The sequence below is a fragment of the Microtus oregoni genome, unplaced genomic scaffold, assembly GCF_018167655.1.
Source record: "Microtus oregoni isolate MIOR12 unplaced genomic scaffold, Mior012 000008F_ref0000371, whole genome shotgun sequence".
NCBI classification, from domain to species: Eukaryota; Metazoa; Chordata; class Mammalia; order Rodentia; family Cricetidae; genus Microtus; species Microtus oregoni.
In genome coordinates this window covers 270,877-297,190 of record NW_024543067.1, presented here as the reverse complement: position 1 = coordinate 297,190, position 26,314 = coordinate 270,877, and the positions used below count along the sequence as shown (strand labels likewise).

The following is a 26,314-nucleotide window of genomic DNA, read 5'->3' as shown; positions in this document are numbered from 1 at the left end:
AAAATAAAATTCCCAAAAATATCATTAACTGAGTGAGTGTTAAATTGCATGTCCTCTAGATTTTCTTGTAGTACACTCATAGTTTGAAGAGTTACATTTTAAGTATTTCATCCATGTAGAGATAATTTTGTATGCAATGCAATACTAATCTAATTTCAGTCTTCTGCATATAGATATACCCAGCCTCCCCAACCCCATTTATTAAGGAGATTGTCCTTTTCCCTATTGTGCATCCCTGGCACCTTTGTTGAAAACTGGTTGGCTGTAATCCATGGATTTATTTCTGGGCTCTTTATTCTGTTCCTTTGGTCCATATGCCAGTTTTAAGTGCAGTTTGAGGGAGATTTTTCAGTAGACAATAGGAAGAGGCTCATTGGACTGAAAAAGATAGGCTGTGTCAGATGAACAGAAAAGGAGGTGTTGGAGCCAGGAACAGAGAAAAGGGAAAGCAGAATGTCTTGCATGACAGAAGGGTGGAAAGCAAAGAAGTGCGGAAGTACTGTAGCAGAATAGCAATGATTGCTCTGCAGAAATCCTGCAGCACTCTGGCTTCTCTCTGTGGTGTCTCGACGCACATATGTAAGTTGGAGACCATGACAATATATGAGCTTCACTATTGAATTGCTATTAATGAAACAGAAAGGCACTAAGACCTCTAGAAGCTCTGTAAAAGGGTCCCACTGTGGTATTCTGTCGTAACTGCTCAGCAACTTTAATTCAGGAAATTATTCCTTAGAGGATGGAATAAAGAGCAGAAATTTGTAGTCTCATAAACAGCAGATGAGGACATGTGGTTGTATAAAGAATGGTCATTTTATCAGCCGTATTGACATGTGGAGATGACAGATAATATTGGAATCGGAGTCGGGGCTATTTTTTGGTCTCTTCTGCATTGCTTGTGTGTCATGAAGGAACTCACTTTTGATTTTCTCATTATGGGCCTAAATGTGCCTAGATGAAGAAGTAGTACAATACAATGTGCAGATTGAGAGCCTCTGGAATCAGACGAAGTTTAAAATTTAAGCTTATTGAGTGACTTCTTTTTTTTTTTTTTCGAGATAGGGTTTTTCTGTGGTTTTGGAGCCTGTCCTGGAACTAGCTCTTGTAGACCAGGCTGGTCTCGAACTCACAAAGATCCACCTGCCTCTGCCTCCTGAGTGCTGGGATTAAAGGCGTGCACCACCACTGCCCGGCCTATTGAGTGACTTCTATTGGGAGTATTGCTTAGACTAAAACCTTGGTCTATCGTGTGAAAGCTGAAGATGATAACAGGTTTTTTGTATTTACAGTTGCTGCTCTGTGCTTTCAGTTACGTAACCCACGTTAAGGCATTATCAGTTTGCTTAATACACACATAATAGAGTGCTAGATTAGTAGAAGGCACATTCGGGATCAACCTACCCCTGGATCCAGCAATACCACTCTTGGGAATATACCCAAGAGAGGCCCTATCATACAACAAAAGTATATGTTCAACTATGTTCATGGCAGCATTGTTTGTAATAGCCAGAACCTGGAAACAACCTAGATGCCCTTCAACAGAAGAATGGATGAAGAAAGTATGGAATATATACATATTAGAGTATTACTCAGCAGTAAAAAACAAGGACTTCTTGAATTTTGCATACAAATGGATGGAAATAGAAAACACTATCCTGAGTGAGGTAAGCCAGACCCAAAAAGAGGAACATGGGATGTACTCACTCATATTTGGTTTCTGGCCATAAATAAAGGACATTGAGCTTATAATTCATGTTCCTAGAGAAGCTAAATAAGAAGGTGAATCCAAAGACAAACACATAGGCATCCTCATGAATATTAACCTTCATCAGGCGATGAAAGGAGACAGAGACAGAGACCCACATGGGAGCACCGGACAGAAATCTCAAGGTCCAAATCAGGAGCAGAAGGAGACGGAGCACGAGCAAGGAACTCAGGACCACGAGGGGTGCACCCACACACTAAGACAATGGGGATGTTCTATCGGGAACTCACCAAGGCCAGCTGGCCTAGGTCTGAAAAAGCATGGGATAAATCCGGACTAGCTGAACATAGCGGACAATGAGGAATACTGAGAATTCAAGAACAATTGCAGTGGGTTTTTGATCCTACTGCACGTACTGGCTTTGTGGGAGCCTAGGCAGTTTGGATGCTCACCTTATGAGACCTGGATAGAGGTGGGCAGTCCTTGGGCTTCCCACAGGTCAGGGAACCCTGATTGCTCTTCGAGCAGATGAGGGAGGGGGACTTGATCAGGGGAGGGGGAGGGAAATGGGAAGCGGTTGTGGGGACGAGGCAGAAATCCTTAATAAATAAATAAATTTAAATAAAAAAATAAAAATAAAATAAGTTAACAGGTTAAATGATCTCTAACATGTCAGCTTCTCATCTTCCCATTAGCCTGGACTTCATATTGTTACAGTTAAGAAACTTTGTTTTTTTTTTAATTTATTTATTTATTAAGGATTTCTGCCTCCTCGCCGCAACCGCTTCCCATTTGCCTCCCCCTCCCCCGATCAAGTCCCCCTCCCTCATCTGCTCGAAGAGCAATCAGGGTTCCCTGACCTGTGGGAAGCCCAAGGACCGCCCACCTCTATCCAGGTCTCCTAAGGTGAGCATCCAAACTGCCTAGGCTCCCCCAAAGCCAGTACATGCAGTAGGATCAAAAACCAACTGCGATTGTTCTTGAGTTCTCAGTATTCCTCATTGTCCGCTATGTTCAGCTAGTCCGGATTTATCCCATGCTTTTTCAGACCTAGGCCAGTTGGCCTTGGTGAGTTCCCGATAGAACATCCCCATTGTCTCAGTGTGTGGGTGCAATCAGGAGCAGAAGGAGCACGAGCAAAAAACTTTGTAAAGCAAGTAGAACCAATAAATAAACAAGTGTTAAGATGCCCAGTACGGCAACACATATGTGTGTGAAAATGTGTAGTGCAAGGATCAGGAAAATAGTTTCTAAGGATGTAAGTGATGTGTTCAGTTCTACACTTCCTACCAAGATTGTTGGGTGTTGAACACATATCTTTGAACATCACAGGACCCAGGATGAATATCTTAGGGGGCTTGTAGGATCCATCTAGCGTTTATGATCAGAACACTGGTATCATAAGGTTTCTTGTGTCTCATGAATGGATAATGTGCACAGTTGCCTTTTATAAGTAGCACACTCGAGATATTGCCGTTGCTGTTATATCTGTGATAAACATCTTATTTGAGCACTCAAAGGGTATCAGCACTTTGTCTTGTTCTTGTAAGCTGCCACTAGTCGCTTGGCTGAAACTGATCATTATATTTGTGGTGTGCCTTATCTTTAGCTTCTCCGAGGAATCTCTCTAAAAGAAACTGTGTCCTAAAGAAAAATAGGAAATAATACACTGGCAATAATATGTACCAGAGATAAAGGAACAAGAGATGGATAGTGCAAGTTCTTGGGTTCCTGGGTTCATTTCCTTGATCTGATGTTTTCTGGATGTATGGCCTTGGTCAAACTGTTTAAGCATGCCATGCTTCAGATCTAAGATGCTTCCTCCCTCTTTAAAATAGGGGCAATGACTATATGCATTATAGGGTTAAACAAAGTGATGAATTTAAGATCTTGGATCATTGCTGGAATGAAATATCAAATAATCATTAGTTATCATTATTGTTAAAATAACAGAAATAATAAGTAACTCCAGCATTTATGAGATAGAAGACATACAGCCAAAAGACTAAGGAACAGAGAGAAATCAAAAGAAAGATAAAATGAACAAATACCCAGCTTGCGTAAGAAGGTGTGTCACTGGCCTCTTCCCATAAACTCTGACCTGTGGTGGCTGTCCCCAACACACCTGCCCATGGGACAGGATGCAAATTTTCTTGACCTGTTGTTTCAGCTTCAAAATATCTGATTATGTCATAACTGGCCATAGGAAGAAACAAAGGACTGTAGTCATGGAGACCTTGACCTGGAAGATCAGTACCCACAATGAGGGTATGATCCCATCACACAAAGCCCACATACATCAGTAGTGCATAGAAGCCTGCCATGGTTCATCACACCTATCTCTGCTCACTGCCCTGAAACTGTGGTTCTCCCTAAATGGCTACTGAGATTTGGGAACAGACTGGAGGAAAGTTGGAAACATGAGAGTGGGAGAGCTAGTCAGACTTCATAGTGTCTCCTTGGAGGGGCAGATAGTGAAGATCTCAGGATTTAGGGTCAGAAGGTCTACCTCATACCTTCTTGGCTCTAATGTCATAACACAGAAGCAGCTGTAGATAGTCTATAAATGAATGGGCTTTCTGTGATGCAATAAAACTTTTTTTTAATTGGATGATTTATGAAAACAGGTGGTAGACCAGATGTGGCCCCATGGGCCACAGTTTGCTCCCCCTTAGTCTAGTCATGGACCTGATGCAATAACTCAAGTTGTCAGAAGGACCTGAGCTAAGACTCATAAAAATTAAATGTGATGCCATGCCAAAGAACGTTGGTGTCTAGAAGTAAGCTGACCTAACCAAAGGGGTTTTAGACTGAGGTGAAGGGAGAGACAGTGACAGATTACCTCTAAATGGAGAAACCAGCTTTTGTGAAGAAAATACAAACAATACATAAAAGAAAACCGGATAATAAGAAGCATTTGCATTCGCATTAGGAAAGCACTTTTTAAAAAGGGCTCAGAAACAATACTTTTTGCCTCATTTTTCTGTATTCTAGTTTAGACAATGTAGCAGGAATGAATATGCATCCTGATTTGTCAGAAACAGCCTTAGTGTGTTCTTGTACCTGTGTAATTATCACCAGGGTCCTACATAGTAGACAGCTGCCCTTCATTCGAAATGTATGTTATAAAACCAAAACCATAAAAAACACATGATTTTAAAATTGTAGCATAATTAGTTATGTGTCATTTCACTTTTCACAAAAAACTTGAGCACTAATGCACATGTGAACACAGACATGCGCCTACATAAGGGCAAATATGAGCTCCAAATCAGAGCTGGAGTCCAATCCAGCCTTATTCCCTTGAGCAAGTCTTGGGTACTGTGCTAAATCTGCCTGCATCTCAACTACTCAGACACAATGATAAATCATGAAAATAGCAATCTCTGCCCCCTGTAGTCCATCAATGCCTGAGGCAGTTAAGAGCAGAAGAGCTGTCCCTGTCTCCCAGCAGCTACAAGTCTCAGGAGAACAGGCCCTGCACCTCATCTGAGCAGCACAATAGAGCCAAACTTGTTGGCAAAAGTATAAGTGAGTCAGCCCCAAAGTTATATGAGAGAGCTGCCCCCATTACCCACCTGTCTTGTGGCTACATGGTGATTTAACCCCCACCCATCCACACCTGAGGCAGATTAGAGAGCTGGCCCTGGGGCCATAGAACAGAACTGGCCCTGCACCTCACCTAGGAAGCACAAAAGAGACAAACCTGTTAGCAGAGGTGTGGGTGAACTAGCCCCAAAGTTCTGAGCATGGGAGAGTCATCTCCACTACTCATCTGTCATGTGATGATGTGGGTAGGGGAGAGATGTACCCCCTTGCCTCCTACCCCTTACTGCCTATGACAAATGAGCAAGCTGGTCCTCTCTGTTGCCAGCTGTAGCACTCAGGGAAAGTAGACTGCACCTCTCCTGGGTAGCACAGTAGAGATGACCCTGTTTGTGGAGGTGGAGGTGAGCCAGCTCTGAAGCTGTGAACATGAGAGAGCTGTCCCATTACTCATCTGTCATGTGGCATCATGGGTGGAGCAAAGATGCCCTCCCTAGCTTGTCCATCAATGCCTGAGGCAAGTGGAAGAGTTAGCTCTGAGGTCATAGGAGTGGGAGAGCTGTCCCTGCTCCTCATCAGCTGTGGTGGTAGGGAGAGTGCCTCTACTCCTCACCTGGACAACATGGTACAGCTAGCAGCCCTGAAGGTATAGGTTTAGGAGAACCACCCCTGAGGGCATGAAAGCAGGACAACTGGCCCAGCTCCTTGCTCATCTCTCTTCAAGGGGTAAGCTAGCCAAGGTAATGCTAGAGAGATCACCCTGATGGTAAAGACAGGGGAGAGCTGGCAGATTAACCAACCCTGTAACTACTCTGGCTCAGACCAGGGTTATATGTTGGCCCACCGAAACATCCTCCCCATCTCTGAAATTCTGGAGCATGGGATGGGGGTGGAGTCCATCCTGTGGACCCAGAGCTACAGGATCTCCAGGACAAAGGACAGCAACAGAATGTCCAGGAAGAGTCCCAGCAAGGGTCGAGCATGGATGATGTGGCAGAGATCAGGAATCTTGGACCAGACCAATGATTCTTTGTGATGAACGCATACATGTTAAAATGTATGAATAAAAGGTTTTTCTGTGAGACTCCCTGTGTCACGCTGCAGCTTCCATGATGAGATTTTCCGTTTCTCCATTTTTTCCTTTTTTCTTTATTTTTTTTTATTCTGGGGGGGGGGATGGATGGCATCAGGAGGCATGATGTGAAAGACACAAAGAATAAATACAAAAAGTTTAAAAGAAAATAAGGAGTCCTTAGGGAAAATTCTGAGGAATGGGAAAGCTGGGTCATGAGCTAGTTCTAGTTTACTCTACCCTGATTTGAACATGGCTGAAATAGCTTCTATCCCCACAAGCACTATCTAAGGGGACCTTTCCCATCCTTGTTAGTGTTTGTTCTCTCTTGATGGTTGGGGTGAGACAAAATTGTTGTGTGCTTTTATTTGTATTTCTCTGATGGCCAATGATGTTAGTAAAGTTTGCCAAGTACCAAAAACAAAAAGAAAAAAAGAGTAATTTTGATACATGTATTGTTTTATTTCTGTCATTTTATATATAAATAGGATAATTGGATGGGGGATGCAAAGTCACACTTCATATGCAAAAAATATGACGAAGAGAGACTTCCTTGTCACTGAAGACATTCAAACAAATACAACATCATTTTGTAGCGATGTTAGAAGCAAATAATTGCTCTTCCAAGACTTGTCTGTGAAGTTGTTGATAGAAAAAAATCACAGATTCTAATCTAAACCTAATGAATTGAATAAAAAAAATCTTCATTTTTAAGAAATGGCAGTGGATACAATCTTTATAATGAATTTAGGCATTAGTGGATAACAAGAGTATGTAGATCAGCTGGGAGGTAGTGGCACTTGCCTTTAATCCCAGCACTCTGGAGGCAGAGGCAGGCAGAGTTCAAAGCCAAACTGGTCTACAAGAGCTAGTTCCAGGACAGGCTCCAAAGCTGAAGAGAAACCCTGTCTCAAAAAACCAAGAAAAAAAATCATACCTAGTATCGCTCCTTTACACAGATGATAAATGGGCCGAGAAAGAAATCGGAGAAACATCATCCTTCACAGTAGCCACAAATAGCATAAAATATCTCAAAGTAACTCTAACCAAACAAGTGGAAGACTTGTATGACAAGAATTTTAAATCTTTGGAGAAAGAAACTGAAGAAGACACCAGAAAGTGGAAAGATTTCCCATGCTCTTGGGTAGGTAGAATTAACATTGCAAAAATGGAAATCTTACCAAAAGGAATCTACAGATTCAATGCCCAGCAAAATTCATCACAGACCTTGAAAGAACAATACTCAACTTTATATGTAAAAACAAAAAACCCAGGATATCCCAAACAATCCTGTACAATAAAGGAACTTCTAGAGGCATCACCATTCCTGACTTCAAACCCTACTATAGAGTCACAGTACTGAAAACAGCCTGATATTGGCATAAAAACAGACAGGAGGACCAATGGAACCAAATCAAAGATCTGGATATTAATCCATACACCTTTGAACACATGATTTTTGACAAAGAAGCCAAAAATATCAAATGGAAAAAAGAAACCATATTTAACAAATGGTTCTGGCATAACTGAATATCAACATGTAGAAGAATGAAAATAGATCCATATCTATCACCATTAACAAAACTCAAGTCCAAATGGATCAAAGACCTCAACATAAAGCCAGCCACAATGAATGTCATAGAAGAAAAAGTGGGAAGTATACTTGAATGCATTGGCACAGGACACCACTTCCTAAATATAACCCCAGTGTCACAGACACTGAGAGAAACAATTAATAAATTGGACCTCCTGAAACTGTAAAGCTTCTGTAAAGCAAAGGACACAGTCAACAAGACAAAACGGGAGCCTACAGAATGGAAAAAATCTTCACCAACCCCACATCAGACAGAGGGCTGATCTCCAAAATATACGAAGAAATCAAGAAATGGGTCATCAAAAGAACAATAACCTAATAACAAAAAATGTAGTACAGACCTAAACAGAGACCTCTGAACAGAAGAATATGAAATAACTGAAAGACACTTAAGGAAATGGTCAACATCCTTAGCCATCAGAGAAATGTAAATCAAAACAACTCTGAGATTCCATCTTATAGCTGTAAAAAATGGCGAAGATCAAAAACATCGATGACAATTTATGCTGGAGAGGTTGGGGGGTAAAGGAAACACTCCTGCATTGCTGGTGGGAGTTCAAGCTGGTACAACTCCTTTGGATATCAGTACGGCGATTTCCCAGAAAATTAGGAATCAACCTTTTTAAAGACCCAGCAATACCACTTTGGGGTATATATCCAAAGGATGCTTAGAAGTACCACAAGGACTTGTGCTCAGCTATGTTCATAGCAGCATTGTTGTCATAGCCAGAACCTGGAAACCACCTAAATGTCCCTCAACCAAAGAATGGATAAGGAAAATATGGTACATTTACACAATGATTTACCACACAGCAGAGAAAATTAATGACATCTTGAAATTTGCAGGCAAATGGATAGAGCTGGAAAACATCATATTGAGTGAGGTAACCCAGACCCAGAAAGACAATTATTTTATTAGTCACTCATAAGTGGTTTTTAAACATAAAGCAAAGAAAAACCAGCCTACAAATCACAATCCCAGAGAACCTAGACAACAATGAGGACCCTAAGAGAGACATACATGGATCTAATCTACCTGGGAAGTAGTAAAAGACAAGATCTCCTGAGTAAATTTGGAGCATGTGGACCATGGGAGAGGGTTGAACGGGAGGAGAGAGGCAGGGAGGAGAGCAGAGGAAAATGTATAGCTCAATAAAATTATAAAAAAGAGTGTTTAGATCATGCAGAAGCTCCTCTGAACCAATTCAATATTATAGAATCCTTCGGGTTTAAGTGTGTAAAATAATGTCACATGGAAAGGGCTAGAAAATTGAGCAGATATCATTCATTTGGGAAAATTAAAAATGGCCCTTTACCCCAGATTTGAAGGTGCTGTACCAAGCCCAGTGCTTCCTCCCTTTTATAATCATAAGTACTGCTCTCTGGTGGGTGCAAATAGAGTGTATGGACCACTCTTCATTGTGATTGCTTTTAAACTGAAGCCTCATACTCACCTTGGACACAGATGCTCATTCCCTGAGCCTGCTCGCATTTGTGGTGAGACATTTCTCTCCTTCCTGGGAAATGTCTGCCTGGTGCTGGCTCTGTGTGCTGCAGGTGGAGTTAAGTATTCCATTAACACTAAACAACTCACACACAAATAGATAGTTTAACCTTAGATTATTTCCCCAAGGCCAGAAGAGGTTGGTACAATAGAAACAGAATTGGGTGAGCTGGTAGAGTATTTAGTGGAATCTTAAAAGAAATGTTTGTCTCTCTGGGCCTGCCTGGTGGTGGCTGGAATGCAGTTCAAATGCTTTACTCTTTGTAAATCTTTATACTCTGTCCCTGACTCAAGCTTCCTCACATCCCTGGCTGTCTGAATTATGCACAGGACGGACTACACTGACCCACAGGGATGCATCAATCGCTTCTTAGATCTCATTTATGCTTCTATTATTCTATAGCTGCTGAGAAGCCCACTGTAATTTTCCATTAGAGTATCACACAGGAAAACAGGATGCCTTGTTTTGAAAGCATGAAAGCAACAATGAAAGGGAACGGATTTTAAAGAAAAGCAAATGACAAAAGTATGAAAGTTGTCAGGCACAAAACACGAGAGGATTCCCTCTTGATAACGATGCTTCTCTCATTATCCCTAAACCTTCCAACACCCCCTCTGTACCAAGCAGTGTGTTTTTGGATGATGGTGGTAATGACGACAATGACAGCAATTAATGTCTGTTAAAGACTCAAATCCATGAATAGGAAAGACTTGGGTTCTGCTCTCATGGGCGTGGACATGTAGTAGACAGTTGTAACAAACAGTTTTAACTATTATCAGAACTACTTTAAACTTTAGGTATACCAGGAGGTTCTTACAGGAGGCCTGGCCTCCTCTGAGGATCAATGAAGGCTTCCTTGAGGATGTGACATGCAGGAATAATCTAGACCAAAAAAGGTACGGGAATAGGAGAGGTCCTTCCAAGCAAAGTGAAGCCTATGTGCAGGAGCTATCATAAAGCAGGGAGTCGATGGTTTTGAGTCAAAGAGAAAAAAGAAAGGGAAAATTGAAACTGAAGAAACTGCTGAAGCATCAATTGCTTGAGTGGGAAGATGAGTCGAGAAGCAAGACAGGAACAAACTTATGCTCAACCAAGTAGTCACTAGGGTTTTTTTTTTTCCCTCAAGAGCATGAGGAGTCACAGATGAGCATTAAGGGAGAGAGTAGCATGACCAGATTTGAGTTCTATGATGACCATGAGTGGTTTGGAAGAAGACAGAGATAATGGCTGCTTGGACTGGAGAAGTGGATGTTTCTATGAAATCTAAGTTAGTCTGGCTAATAACATCTAAGTTAGCCAGACTAACTTAGATTTCATGGAAAAATCCACATTAAGTAATTTTCCATTCTCAAAACCTCAGATCTACTGCTTTGCCAGAGTCCCATGAAGCCAATGTAAGTGCTGATGAGAAGTGGCAGTAGACAGTGAGGGAAAGAAAAAACTCCAAAGGCTCAACATAGAGAATCCTGATCTAGGCCTTAAAAAATGAACAGGTATAACATAGAGAAAAGGCTGATACGCCTTTGCTCAAGTTGTGGGGCAGCAGATGTTACTGTGAGGATTGGCCTGGGATTGAATGCACACTCAAGAGAATATGAAGAAAAAGCTGCCAAGGAGCTGAGCACCTGAATTTAGATCCTCCAAGCAAGAAATCAAGAAGAGTGCCGAATATTTGCAATCCCAGAACTGGGATACAAAGACCGTAGGATCTGTAGGGCTTGCTGACCATTCAAATGAGTGTACTCAATGAGCTTCAGACACAGTGAGAAATTATGTCTCAGAAGCTAAGATGAAGAGTGATTAAGGAAGATATTCAATGTTCACCTCTAGCCTCATGCACACCCGCACACACATACATGCGCATGAATACATACACAGAGACAGGAGGAGATGGGGGGAGGGCTATTGGGTTGCTTCTGGTGAACTTTTAGTTGTTCACAGGAGCTGGAAGGCAGAGATATGTGGTAAATAACAGCATCAGCCTTGAAATCAGACAGACCTGGGTTCTAACCCATCCCTGTCCATTTCCTCCAAGTTGTTTTATACCGGTTACTTCCCTGAGCTTCGGCACACTGGTCATCTAAATAAAGGAGAAATAGTGCTCCTGCCCACAGAGCCATGAGCAGTAAACAGTAAAGGCCTATGAAGGACCCAGTTCCATGTAGGTACAGTATAAACCCTCGGTGTTAGTTGCTCTTCTTGTTTGTTCTTCATTAAGGTTATATTGACCGAAAATGTTAGAGCTTGTTCAGTGTGTGGGTTAACTATGGTGAACACAAGGCAATGTCATCCTGTCATACTCAACAGTAGAGCTTCCAAAGAAATAGTGTTAATAGCCAGGTGATCCAGAGTTCAGGTTACAGATATGACTTTGAGAGTTGTACATTATAGGGTCTCAGCAAAGCATAACTAAATAAATTATACTACTGAGAAATGATAGTATTTAAACAAATACAAACTCAGGTAATTTTGGTCAAGCCCCATAAATGTTCTATTTCTGTGAGAGCACCTGTTTTATTAAATACATCTCACAAACAAAATTTATACATTGGGTAACACTGCATAAAAATTTGACATATAGATTATTTAGCTGTTGCAATTATTAGATTTTTTAGTATGGGTCAAAATTAACTCATCTTCAAATATATCAAATTTTCCTATAGTCAGCGAGTTCTTAGTGTGTGAGATATCAATACCTTTAAAGCCTGATTGTTTTCATTAAAAAGAATTCTGTGTTGTTGTCTTCCATAGAAGACAATTTCAAAGCATTTTTTTCTTTTGGCTTTTTGAGACAGGATTTCTTTGTAGCTTTGAAGCATGTCCTGGAACTAGCTGTTGTAGACCCTGCTAGCCTCAAACTAACAGAGATTCATCTGCCTCTGCTTCCCGAGTGCTGGGATTAAAGGAATGAGTCACTACCACCTGGCTCCAAATGCATATTTATATGCAGTGTTGTTTGAAATTTCATGAGGTTTAGAAAGTCCACACAGTCCATTCATGACCCCATCTCCAGGACTTCAGATCAATATCAGTAAAGTAAAATATGTCAATATGAAACAGAACACAGAAGCTGAAAGGCCTTACTGGAACAGTTGAGGAGAGGAACCACCTCTATACTACTGCTGACACATGAACATGTTTATAATATGACACAATCCCACTCTTTCTTCTATTTGGCAGAATATACGTTTTATGTCACACATCAGTGTGTCTCTGCAATTGAGCTGAGGAAGATGCCATATGCATGCTGTGCCATATCTTTATTTTCCTCAGTGAAGAATGTCTCAGCAGGGGGCTCGGTGCGCTGTCCCCTCCATGTGAGGTCTTGAATCCTGGAAACCTAGGACATTCCTGGCTCTAACTCTGCTGTCCCCTCCTCCCTTGTGCCTGCCTCAGGCACTGTTCCGTTTGACAAAATACACAGCATCACTCAGCGCTGCACTCTGCAACTACTTAAAAAAGAAAGACGAGTGCACAGCAACACCAGAAGTAAGCTCGATGTATTTAACATGGAATACAGCGTCAGGATTAGCAACATGAAATCAAAGTATTCACAGCATTGGGCAAGGGATAGTCTCATCCCAGGATACCATGAACTTACCTTTTGTACAGTTTTAACTACTGAATTTTAATCACAAAGATATGTTTTAGTATTTGATTCTCAGTACGGTATTGTTTGTACATGCCTATTTGGGCATTGCCTCAAGAATTCTATCTACTAGGGAACCACCAAGATAACTAAAATAAAGGTGATTGCCGCCAAAATGATGAATTGAGTTCAGTTCCCAGGACCCACCCAGTGAAAGGAGACTTGTGACTCCCACAAGTTGTCTCCTACTCTCCACATGTACATCATGGCCAAGGTGTTCCCCAACCACCCACTCATACACACATACACACACACACACACACACACACACACACAATGTAACCATAGTAACATTCTTGGAAAAAAGAGGAAAAGGTACTAGGTTCTCAATATAAAGCAAAATAGGTGTTCTGTACACTCAATTTGTCATTCCTATGTATTTCCTTCTGAGGGCAGAACAGGCTTGAGTACAACCAAGCATATGCCAATGTCTGTGTCTGCACACTTTGTTTGCATGCTAGTGCCTTTAGATGTTTAAAGTGGGCTCGATCATTGCATTTTTGACTCATAATGGCAAATGGAAATGTTTTAGACAAGTAAGTAAATGAGTGCTGCCTGTTAGAGCCCTTTCTTTCTCTCCCTGGTAGCTCCACCATCCTTCTCAAGGCTTCCGTTTCGGAACTGTCCGGGAAAGCAGTGCTGAGGACTACGTGCGGCAGAGCTTCCCAGAGATGCATGAGTACATGAGACGGTACAACGTACCCGCCACCCCTGACGGAGTGCAGTATCTGAAGTGAGTGTCAGCCTCGTGGGGCCTAAAAGTTCCGAAGAGAGAGGAATCATTTGGGGTTTGCCTTTTTTTTTTTCAATATGGTAGACAAAAATCCCTAGTTCTGTGTTCAGAAATAATACATTTGGGGTCTGTACAGGTGACTCCGTCAATAAAATGCTTGCTGTATAAGCATGAGGAACCAGATTTGGATCCCCAGCAACTGCGTAAGACTCAAGACACAAACACTCCCAGTGATGAGTGAGTAAAGACAAGAGGATTCCGGGGTCCTGTTGGTCAGTTTGTCTAGCCAAGTCAAAGAACTTCAGGTTCAGTGAGAGACCTTGTTTTCAAAGCTAAGGAAAGCATGATTGATGAACACAGCACATGTCAGCTTCTTCTAGCCTACACAAGCAGACACACAAACCTACAAACACATACACATAAGCACACAAAAACACAACCTACATTACCTAGACACCTAGATTACCAGTTACCTGCACAGCCTATAGTTTGCAATACATTTGGTAAAGAGCCAGTAGGGTCATTAGTGGAGTAAATGACAAGGGAAGAAAATGTTGGCTTGAACAACAATGCTAAGATGATTAAACACACAGGAAATGTGGCCAAAGGATAAAGTGTCCCAAAGCAACCTTTCCCTTCAAAGTGGATCCCTGAGCCCATGGAATGCCTCATTTTTTGCCACAAGAAAATGGAAATTTATCTCAGAGATTTCCTGTGGGAAAGAAATAAGATGGAAGGCAGTGACTCCTATGCCTGCATCCTTCTCATCAGAATTTATGAGAAGCAATCAAAGGCAATCATGTTGCCATGACAGATTATCAGAGCCTGTAATTCGTTAGAGTCAAATGCCAAGCAGCGCAGTGACGAGTCTGCTGGTCTGATCTGCCTGCGAGAAGGCACCGAGTGGCTTTCAGCTTCTGCAAGAGGGGTGCTCTCTCTCCTACCTGACGGCATCAGGACAAAAAGTGGCATCCAACCTCCTAATAATCCCCACCTTAGTTTCCCATTATCATCAGGAAACCAGTTTCTCCACCTTAATGTGAAAGCTTTCCCAGTGAGTAGTAAGTCACCTCAACTCATTTTTCTAAAAGGAAAGAAAGCAAAAAAAAAAAAAAAAAGAACAAAAAAAACAAACAAAAAACCAACAACAACAAAAAACAACTTTCATAGGATATAAGGGTTTTGTGTCCTTGAGAGATCTAGTAAAAGCCCCTTTAGCAATTTTATGGATTTTCAAAACTAGAACTCAGAAAAGCAGGAAGCTGTGTGCTCTTAGGTTCACAAAATTATTTATGACGCTTAAGTGCTACAAAATGACACTTAATTTTCAAAAACATCAAAACATTAGAGTCCCTTTCTGACACACTTTAGAGCCCCATTGCCTCCCAGATTCTCTTCAGTTTTCTCTCCAGACAATTGCCCAGGAGTGAGAGAGAGGATGGGATGCCAGACAGATAGCCAGGGCTCCCAGCTAGCTGTCAGCGGTTGGCAAACAGAACTCAACCAGCCGTGTGGCAGGATGAGATGATACTTTCCGGAGTGCCCAGCAGCTTCCCTGCACTCAGAGCTTTTATTTCTCCCAGGGAATCTACCTGAGAAGGCCTTCATCTGATGCCCCGTGTCACAAAGGTAGGACATTTCCTAAAGGGATAAGGCTAACAGGTGGCAGAATAAATACAAAAGACAGGATTCTAGCTTCGTGCTGTTTCAGAAACCATAATGAAAGAGTCTTAATAATATATATTATTAGTAATATATATAATAATGAAAGATGACTAAGAATAATCCAAGGTCCAACTGTACCCATTTTGTAGTCGGTAGGAGAGAGCCAGACAGAAGTACAGTATCTTGAGCCCTGTCCCAATCCAAACTTTCCAGGTGACTCCTTGATTGACATGAAACAGGAAGACAGGCAGAGTTTATTGTCATTGTCTCCTCCCTTCTTTCTGGGTCTGTCACCACCTTTGGCCTAGTCACTGTGGATGCTCTTAGGCAACACTTCAAGCAACCACAATTTTCGTGCTGTCTCATGCCCCCAGCATTCTATCATTCTGACCTACAACATTCAGGGTCATCTACATAGGATGCTCACTTATTTTATTATGTTAGTGCATGACTGATTTTGTAGAATGTACAATGTAGTTTTCGATGAATGCCTTGAAGACATGATTCTACCACAGAATAAGTCAAAGGCTCTGCCAACCACAAAAATGATTTAGCCAGCCTAGAACTACTAATGACTGGATCACACCAGTTCACCTCCTCCCCAGTGACTCAGGTCCTCCGGAAGTCTATGAGTTCACTGCTTCTGGCCTTTTTACAGCATAGAAATCAATCAAGGCCAACTAACCTCACTATGCAGTTCAAAACCATGAGGACTTACACAAGGATATCAGTGACGCAAGGCCTCGGGAATTACTGGTTTCAAAACGTGTATATGAACCTCAAGGTTTTTTTTTTTTTCTATTTGCCCTAGTTTTAGCAGAGACATTTATGGACTATTGGCGTGTTACTATGAAGTCCTTTTCAAGGTGCATTCTCTTCCTGTGGCAATGAAATTTTGATTAAGGAAACATCTTCAGACTAGATCTTGACTTTATTACCTGGATTCAATTAAGATGCCTCATAGACAACTCCTAGGAAAGAATTCATGCTCCCCGGACCTTTTATGAACTTCCTCTTGCTAGGGATCTGTGTAGTGTTTCCGTTTTAGATGATGTTAAACACGCCAAAACTAAGTCATTGTAACTTAAGTAAAATCGTCCTGAAAAGAGAGATGCATTCTGCAGTATCTCTTCCACTTCCCGGAAGAATGAGAAAACATTTTGGCGACAGTGCATGCCAAAGAGAGCCATTCATTATGCATTCAGGCAGCATTCACAATTCTTGCCTGGTGGTGAATTTCACCTGTGTCCATGGATATCTTTCCCTTTCAAATTGGTAATAAGCCCTAACTATATTCTCCTCTGATTAGAGGCTACTTTTCTGTGTTACAGCTGCACAGCCTCATTCTGGTATTAGGAGTGGAAAGACTGAGGCTACATTAAATAAAGAGGTGTTGTTTTGCAAAGCTGCTTAAACAATTCCAATGATAGCAAAGTCTTTGGGAAACTATTTTAGGGGGAATAAGATGGTGAGAGGAAAGAGGGAAGAAGGAGAGGGAGGATATGATCATTAGTAAAGGGAAACTCTTAAGCAGATTGGGGAGAGAAAACAGCAAAGGGTAAGAGAAAGAAACTATGGTTAAACTATTACATGCATGAATAAAAATACCAGAATGAATGAAAGAGGCGGCTCAAGTCTGAACTCTACATATCACGAGATGGAGGCAGAAGTGTGGATGTTTGAAGTCAGCCTAGAATATGTGGTAAGACTTTGAAACAGAGCAGGAAGGGAGGAAAGGAAGAAAGAAATTAAGGGAGGTAAGGAGGTTAAGAGGGAGGGGGTAGGAGAGAGAGAGTGGAGGAAAGAAATTTCACAATGAAACCCATTATTCTTTATAATTAATATACATTAATAAAAAGAGAAGAAAAAGCTTAATTTTATAAATTCTATCCTTCGATGAAAGGGATTTTGGATGGCTAAAAACAAAGAAGTTGCCTAGCTGACTTCCTTTCAAACTCTGCATTCCCTAGGGTTGTCCAGCCTGTAACTAAACATAGTTTTCTGCTAGGCCATATCTACACCCATATTCAAAACAACAGAGAACTCTCATAAAGACACCAAAGACATTTAATAGCAGCTTAAGCCGATTGTCATTTAACTAGTACAAGCCTAGTGGATCTAACTTAAATTATTCTGAACTACCTATGAAGTGGTTAAAAAAAAAAACAGGGCTCTCTGGAGACAGATTATTAAATTGAATCACTAAGATTTGTTGCATAAGCTTCACCTTCAATTTATTTGATGTTATGCCATGGACTTAAAGAGACCACAAATTTCTTTTCTCCAAAAACACTAGATTTTTTTCTAAGTATTTCTTTGGTATCTATTCCCAAATATAAAATTATAGTCAATTTCTGAATAACAAAATGGTGATTGTGACAGGAAAAAAACAAAAGTTTCACATCTGAGTCACAAGAATACTTGTCTCCAACACTTAACCAGGTGTGTGGGCTAAATCAAAACACTTCAGATTTCTGAGCCTCATCCCCATCCTCATTCCAGTCCTGATGAATAACTAAATGTATGTAGCACACTGAATGCAGAACTTACCCCAAATTACTTTGATAAATAGTAGAAATCAGCCTTCGCTGTGTGCCTTCCTGTGCAATTAAGAGTTACAGCTGTCTTTGATGTTGGCCTTAGTAGTCAGAAAAGAAGTTGGTAGATAAACCCATGGGGAAGAACTTCTGCACACTAGAAAGAATAGAAAGAATGCCTATACCCCTGGTATCTACTCTACAAGTGAATGAGATGCCAACAAGGGCCAGCAGCTGGCAAGTATGTGCTGCCCTTGGTATCCAAGTATCTGTTCCCAAATCAAAGCCAACCGTCAAGCTACTCCTTCCTACCCAGTAATGAACCCCTTTTGTTCTTCTTCCCGTTGGTTCTCACTATAGGAACGATCCAGAGAAACTAGATGCCTTCATCATGGACAAAGCCCTTCTGGATTATGAAGTGTCAATAGATGCTGACTGCAAGCTTCTGACTGTGGGGAAACCATTTGCCATCGAAGGTATCAATCATTCTTAGTTCCCTTTTGCCGAGGATGCGCTGTTTGCTAAGCTAGCAAGTCACAAGTGCCAGAAGCAGAGAGTGATTCATTGTCCCGTGGTCTCATTTTTGACTCATAAGCATTCAGCTACTAAGTTTGTTGACAGTAAAGATTTGTTTTCCATCAACTCAACAAAATTTTATGTGCAAGACTGCTAGAGCAAAAAAAATAATAGTTTCCAAAACGACAATGTCAGTTCAGGTATCAGGGAGTGATAGTCACAAGGACTCTAACACCATTTGATGTGAATTTGTGTTTGTGTTTGTTTTGTTTTGTGTGATGGTAAGGACCAAGCCTTGGGCTTTATAGTTACTAGGCAACTACTGTACCATGGATCCGTTCCAACCTCTATCTAACGAGTATTTTTGATGAAGGGTCAAATACCATAATGAATCTGATTTTTAAAAAATAGAAATATGATAGGACTCTGCTTATCTTATATATATACCCCAGACAATGTCAACCATGTATGGACTTACAGTTCCTGTTTGATGGTGAATCTCATAGGCAGCTGAAGATAGCATTCTCGTCACATTTTAACGAGCCTATTCTGTGCTTTCCTGTGAGTTTGGACTTGAAACAATCTCATACATTTCTAGAAATACAACTTTGGTCTTGTCCTTGCTGTGATAATTAACGCCTATGAAAAGAGTCCCAATGTTGATGAACTTGAGTCTACTCATTTTATGCACAAAAAGACCAAGAACTAATATTATATCATATTTTCGTACTCATATAAATTAGATGACAATAGTGGAATTATGATCCAAATCTTGTATTACCTAACAAAAGCTACCTGCCAATCTGGAAATAAATAGGAAACACCAAATTCTGAGATTTAGTACCCTTTGGGAAAAATTAAATAAAACCTTTGTCTGAGACCCAGGACTGAATTTTTCCCCACTGGCAACAAGTTTTGCTTCTGAATAGATCAACCCATCAATCAAACTTCAGAATCAAAAAGCATTGTCAGTATTTTCTCTTACTCTGAACAACACCTGATATGTGGACTGCATCATTTGAACTAGCAAATTCCATACCTCCCAGTTTCTGGTTTCCCCTCCCTGATAGTACAAGCTGGTGCTCATACACACTTGTCAGAAAAAATGTTGGCTTAAAACAATTTCATGGAGTACCAAAGTTTTTATTTCAGAAATCTGTGCTTATTGTGCGTTGGATGCGATTTTTGTATGTTCGTGGGGTTATAAGACTATCCTGGTTTCAATCTCACAACGGTAGTTGGTCTCTGTCTCCCCTGAACTTATCAGTGGATTGTTTTCTTCAGTCTTTCTTTCTAATGAATGGGAATTAAACAGCTGCTGTCATTTTTTCCAGCCTTTTTAATAGGAACTATAATCTCATCTCCAGGCAAGATGACAGCAATGAAATTCAGGATGTCAGGATGAGAGATAGTTGGTAGTAACACTGTTCTGTTAAAACTAGATTATTAATATATATCATATATACACACACATATGTGTGTGTATATGTGCATAGTGTGTATATGAGAGGGAGGGAGAGAGAGAGATAACTAGAAAACTCAGTAGCCCATTTAATGTAACAATGGAAAAAATCCATTTTTGAAGCATCTGGGGACACAGAGAGACATTTTATTTATGTCCTAGATGTGTGGGGTAATTGAGGTTCCTTCTACCATTAGTGGTTGCTAACAACACATCATTTGCAGAGGACATAAGAATAAGGGGCTCTATTTTCCACCTTTGTCTCCAGGGAGCAACCCCATCTTGTCAAAAAGTAGTGGTTAAGATGGCTTGTTTGCCTCTGCTGGACCTCCGTGCCAGATGCCACACAATTAACTCCCCACTGGTTTCCTGTTTACACTTCCATCTGTGCTCCTGAGACTGTCTTGTAGTTCTGATCATTCTAGACACTGCTCTATTCTCAAAGAGAACAAATACAAAATGAGACACTCAATGAGCAAAAGGAGCAAAGATCTGAGAAGAGCAAGCATGACCATCACTATTGGTCTCCTCTCTGAATGAACGAGATGTGTGATGGTCAGTGCTATCAACTTGACACCGCCTATAGTCACGGAGATGAGCCTCTGGGCATACTTGTGAAGGATTATTTAGATTGGCTTAAGTGAGATTGAGAGACCCATCCTGACTGTACACAACACTTTTTCATGAGCTGGAGCCCAAAACTGCTCTAAGTTCCTGCAGCCATGACTTTCCCACTATGTTGGACTAGACCCTCAAACTGTGAGCCAAAATTCACCCTTCTTCCTTAAGTAGCTCTCTTGTCTGCTATTAAATCATAACAACAGGAAAAGTAACTAATACAGAATGCAAATGAGAAAATTTAATAAATACTGCCCCCATGGATGAGTTCACAATCTATACTCAAAAACATGTCAATCAGCTCTCCATCACTGTTACAGACTATTTCAAATGATTTGGGGGGCTCAAGGTTCTAAGAGTTCAGGGCATTATTGCTTGGCTGTTGTTCCTGGGCCTGAACATTATGGCAAAGAGAACATGGTCCAATAAGCCTGCTCACTTTATGGTGACCAGAAAACAGAGATCAAGAGAGGAAAGGGCAGAGCAAGGTACAAAATAGTCCCTTCAAAGACTATGGACCATGGCCTACTTCCTCCAACAGAGGAACAGAACGCAACCACTCAGTAAATGAGAGCCTTCATGCTCCAAGTGCCTGCCCTCTCAACGCTGCATTGAGAGCTAAACCTTCAACGTAAAAACTCTCTCCAGGAACATTTTAGGTTCAAACCATAGAACAAAACTTAAACAATACAAAGGGATGCTATTTATAAGTTAAACACAAAGGTGGGAGACCAGTGAAGAAAGTCAACGAGCTGGGAGTGTAGTTCGGTGGCGAGTGCCTGCTTATCATGCAGAAAGCCTCAAGGAAAATCCCAGGCATTGCAAAGAGCAAAACAGACCTAATAGTTTTTTCTTCTGAATTTTTGAGACAAGGCTTATCTGTATAGCCCTGACTGTCCAGGAACTTGCTCTATAATCCAGGTTGATCTCAAACTTACAGAGATTCGACTGTCTCTACCTCCTGAGTGCTGAAATTAAAGGTGTGCACCACCACCACACAGCAAACCTAATAATTTTTAGTGCTGTTTCCTGTTCCTGATTTTTTTTTTGAGTTTAGAGTCTTATATAGTACAAGATGGCCTCAAATCTCATATGTAGGTAGTAGCTAGTCTTGAATTCTTGCTCTTTTTCCTTCACTTCCTTTCTGCTGAGAGTTCAGGCAATGCCATGTCTGGCTTTGTATTCTCTTTTTTTTTTTTCAGTGTTAATCTCAAGGATCTCTTAGAGAAATGTTTCCAATGTTACCTTCATTTTCATGAAATTTAAATCAGTATATCTTTCTTGGCAAAATATAGAGTTTTTGAATTTATAAAATACGAGAGTGATTGTTAGACTGTTCTGTATGCATATAAAAAAAATCATTCCTGACCAACAACTGCGCATTTGCCACAGAGGAACATCGCAGGTACCTATCTACAGCAATCCATTGAATCTGGAGCAATACTAATGTGTACTAATTGTTTAAATTAATGATGTATTTCCAATGATGTAACTCGGCAGTTTAAATTCAAACAAGTGCCTAGTTCACATGTCAGAGCAATGGTGCAAATGCGCACTGAGAGTTTGCACACCCTCAGTGTGGAAATCCTTTCAGGAACTCAGGAGCAAACACAGGGTCGACTGGTTCCTCCATGCAGATTATCCATCGGATCAACGCAGTACTGAGCACAGACTGAGGAGTGGGCCCGCTGTCTTCTAGACTCTAGAATCTAGAGGTGGTGGCCACCCGGAATTCACAGGAAACCTAATCCTCACAACAGTGGTGAAGTGAACAGACGGGGTGACTTGGTAGCTCATGAGGAGTCTAACCGGAAGGAAGCAGCAGTAAAATGGGCCCACGGGAGCTCTTCAGCTTATGAAAACACAGCTAGATATGCCGTCTACAAACCAGGAAGGAGATCTTCACGAGACACTGAATCTGCCCATGAAGGCTCTTGGACTTCCCAGAACAAGGGCTATTAAAAAAATAAATATCTTTTGCTGTATGTGAGCTACCCTGTCTCTGAAATTTGCTGTTAGCTCAAGCAAGCTAAAATCATTAGTAAATACTCCCCCAAACTCACCTTTCTGCTCTTACTTAAGTTTCAAAGTGAGGCCTATGAGAGGCAGCTGTGCTACCTTGAGTTTGGAGTCCTTCCATGGGTCAATATTCTTTGCTGCAAAGGAGCTCAGAGACAGAGGATGAAGAGGAGGGCTGGAAACGATGTCTTCTGGACATGCCATTGCTGTAGTACACATTCATTCACTGTAGCTAAGGTTTCCTGTACAAGACAGATCCAGTCAGCATTCCAGTATGGATAAGGAAGGAACTTTCAAAGTTCCATTGCTTGGGGAAAAGCTCTTGGCAGTTGGCTGCTACTAAAGTGTGGGAGAGAGTCACCTTCCTTGATGGGTGGGCCCACTGGCAGGTTACCTCTGCCCCAGTGGATGGCATCATCCATGAACATACAGGCAACACTACCTGAACTCTGAATTATTAAAAAAAGGAAAGTCATGGCATGAAATGGGAGAGAGATGTGTTGGAGGAGGACTGAGGGTGTTGGAAATGGGAATTGGGGGTGGATATGACCAAGATAGGCTACATACATATATGATATTTTCAAAGAATAAACAAAAATATGATTTTTTTCTAAAACAAATCTATTATCACTTCAAGGACATGCAGGAAGTGTTTGGTTAAATTAAGTGCTGTGCACCAGAGGCACAATGACATATTATGTTCTTGAGAGTTAAAGGGAAAGTGTTAAGATAAATGAACACATGCCCCAGATTTATGCCTTGGCGTTAGCAGACAATAAAGGTCAAGCATAGAGAAAGAGTAATGTAACTAACTGCACAGCGATGATCTGTGACCTTTCGGCAAAGGCCGTTGCCTGTTTCTGAGCTGTTCTTCCACTGGCTTTCCAATAATTATTTAACACAGTGCTTAGAGCACTGGCTCCAGAGTCTGGCCCTTGGATTAAAATAGAATTGCTGTCACTCACTGGCAAACATCTTCATCTGTCCTTCCAGCTCCTCATCTGCGTAATGAAGACGTGAAGTGAACACCTAGCATAGGTTGCCATGAAAGTTAAGTAAAATAGTGCATGTAAAGCATGTGTAAACATGCCCACTAGACAAGATGCACTCAGTAAGTTATTAAGATTCAGGATATTCATTTAGTTGAGAACCAGGCACAAAAAAAAAATTCTCCCAAGATATCCTTCATGGATCTCAACTCCTCCAAGAAACTTCCCTTCCCAACTTGATATTCTGGAGGTAAAGGAAACCCATTTTTAAGCACCTCTTTCAAATTGGAACTATGATATTATGCTTTCAACCATTATCTCAGAGTAACTAAACATGGTAAATTCAAGGGCATATGCAAAATCAAATGACTCTTGTACTTGGGTTTTTTTTTCCTCAAATATCTGTTTTCCAGTCACACATTGGGAAAACTCTTTCTAGTGATGAGTTTCTAACTATAAATTTGCTAGTCAACGTATATTTTTACCAGTCTTAACTGAGGAAAGCTGACTTATCCATGGGGGAAAGATCAGGATTCTATTTGGGAAACCATTCTCTTGGGCTGTTAAGTTGTATCCACTTTCCAGGGTGCCTGATGCCTTCATTTTTAGGCTTGAAGGATTCCATTTTGCTTCATCCATCAACCACAAGTCAGTCAGACCTGTTGGTACTGAAACACCAAGTTACTAATGATAATTTAGGCAACTCTGGCTAAGTCAAGTCAGCAATTTAAAAATAAAAACTCTTTGACCTAGTGAACACAATCAACTTTTAAAAGCAACTGATAAAGTGATAGAAATGAAACTTTCGAAATTTAACTTTTTATGTTTCTGAATAAAATGGATTTTTATGTGTAGCAGTAAATTCCCCTCTCAGAGACAGAAAATTTTTCCTATCCTTCCCTTGTTTTAATTAGTTATTATTATTATTAATGCTAGAAATCATTGAAACTTCAATGTCCAATATAGGAAAATAAAAAATTAAAAGGATGTAGACCTATTTTTAGCTGTCCATTGTGAATTAATCTAGGCATGATGGAGTAGAACGATTTAATATTCATTATTTCCTGGGTAGCTATTTTTTGTAAATGTCTTTGTAACTTCAACATTGCTTTCCTTTGGGGACTCTTAGTGCTGCTGTCGTAGTACCAAAATTATATTCCTAGAATATACAGATTTAATCTTAAATTGCAATCTCAAACTTTTTTAAGCTTTCTTATGTATTTTGGTCTCCTCTGCTTAACAAAGACAAGGCACTATCAAAAATCAGTCTAAGATGCCCTGTTTTCCTTTCCTTCAGAAGCAATTTCTCATCCCACAGAATGTCCTCGCTCTCTCCATTGTGTCTCGGTTGTTATATGCGATCTCTATTTAGTTTATGCCTCACCTATCTTATGCAAAAAAAGCCATGCAACTGGCCACCATGCTGGACAGCCGCTGTCTCTGCCTCCACTCCACATGCCACTCAACTGCTCACAGATAGGCATTGTGTCTGATTTAACTCAGACGCCTCCACAACATTACCCACATTCTGTGGGATTTATGAACAATTGAATACAGTATTTTCCAAATAAGAAAAGAAAACTATCCTGGTGTTATTACATTCACGTGGGTTGAAATTATTAGCTTTATAGGGATCTTTATGAGAAATATTGTAATTAGTAAGGGGCCTTCCTAGTTAGTTTTCTGACATGCAATAGGATTATTCTCTACAGAACTTATTTCTAAGTCTATAGACCAAATCTACCCATGAACAATGGGTTTTGGCTAATGATTTTTTTTTCATTTATTTGTTGTTTGTATGTCTTTGTGAGTATCTGTTGTATAAAGAGGGGTCTCTATGGAGGGTAGATGAGGGCATTGGATCCCCTACAGCTGAAGATACAAGCTGTAGTGAACCTGCCAATATGGGTGCTGGGAAATAAACTCAGGTTCACTGGAAGAGCAATGCATGCCCTTAACTGCTGGGCCACTTCTCTGGCTTCAAGACTAGTTTCTTAATGAATGAATAACCTGATTTGGGGAGGATGGCATCCACTCAGTTACAAAGACTTGGTTTACACTGAATTGAAGGAAATAGATTGAGTATTCCCTTGGCTTGTATTGAATAGAGTGGAATGAACATTGATTTTTAGAATCAACCAGGCCTACTTTCAAACATTAGTTTTGCTGGCTACCGACTTGACTATGGCAGTTTAATCATTCAAGAGTCAAGTCTTTGCAGATAATACATACTCTGTCATGGGTTCATACATGGGAAATATACCTGACACATAGAAGAACTTGGTATACCTTAAGTTTTATGGTAGAATTCTAGAATGATCTGACTGAACTCTGTGTCACAAGATAGTCAAAATTGATGTCTAATGCATAATTTACACTGTGGTTTAAAACATGCTACATTAAAGACTGGTACTTGAGAGCAATATAGAAAGTCCTTGATAAATGTTAGAAGTTGTTGTTGAACGCTAATGCTTCCGTTGGGAAAATGCATTAATAGTCAGCAAAGTCGACTAATTATCCTGTGTCTCAACCCAGTTCCATCACATAGTGCCAAATCCCCCCATACTATGTTCTTAATGTTTTTCTTTTTCTTCTCCACCCCAATGACAGTCTCAATCTAAATGAAATTACTTCATGAAGTTACCTGTTTAATATGCCTCTCCACTAACACATATGGACCACTTTACATGGTACCTGTTTCTCA

At 40.7% G+C, this 26,314-nt stretch overlaps 1 protein-coding gene across 1 annotated transcript in view; it reads left to right on the top strand.

The window, feature by feature from the left end:
• Grin3a (glutamate ionotropic receptor NMDA type subunit 3A) overlaps positions 1-26,314 on the top strand; it is a 183,244-nt gene that overhangs the window by 110,412 nt on the left and 46,518 nt on the right. The window contains exons 4-5 of the mRNA XM_041657495.1: positions 13,659-13,804; positions 18,367-18,482. Coding sequence (XP_041513429.1) covers positions 13,659-13,804; positions 18,367-18,482 — 262 coding nt within the window. The remainder of the gene's footprint in view (positions 1-13,658; positions 13,805-18,366; positions 18,483-26,314) is intronic.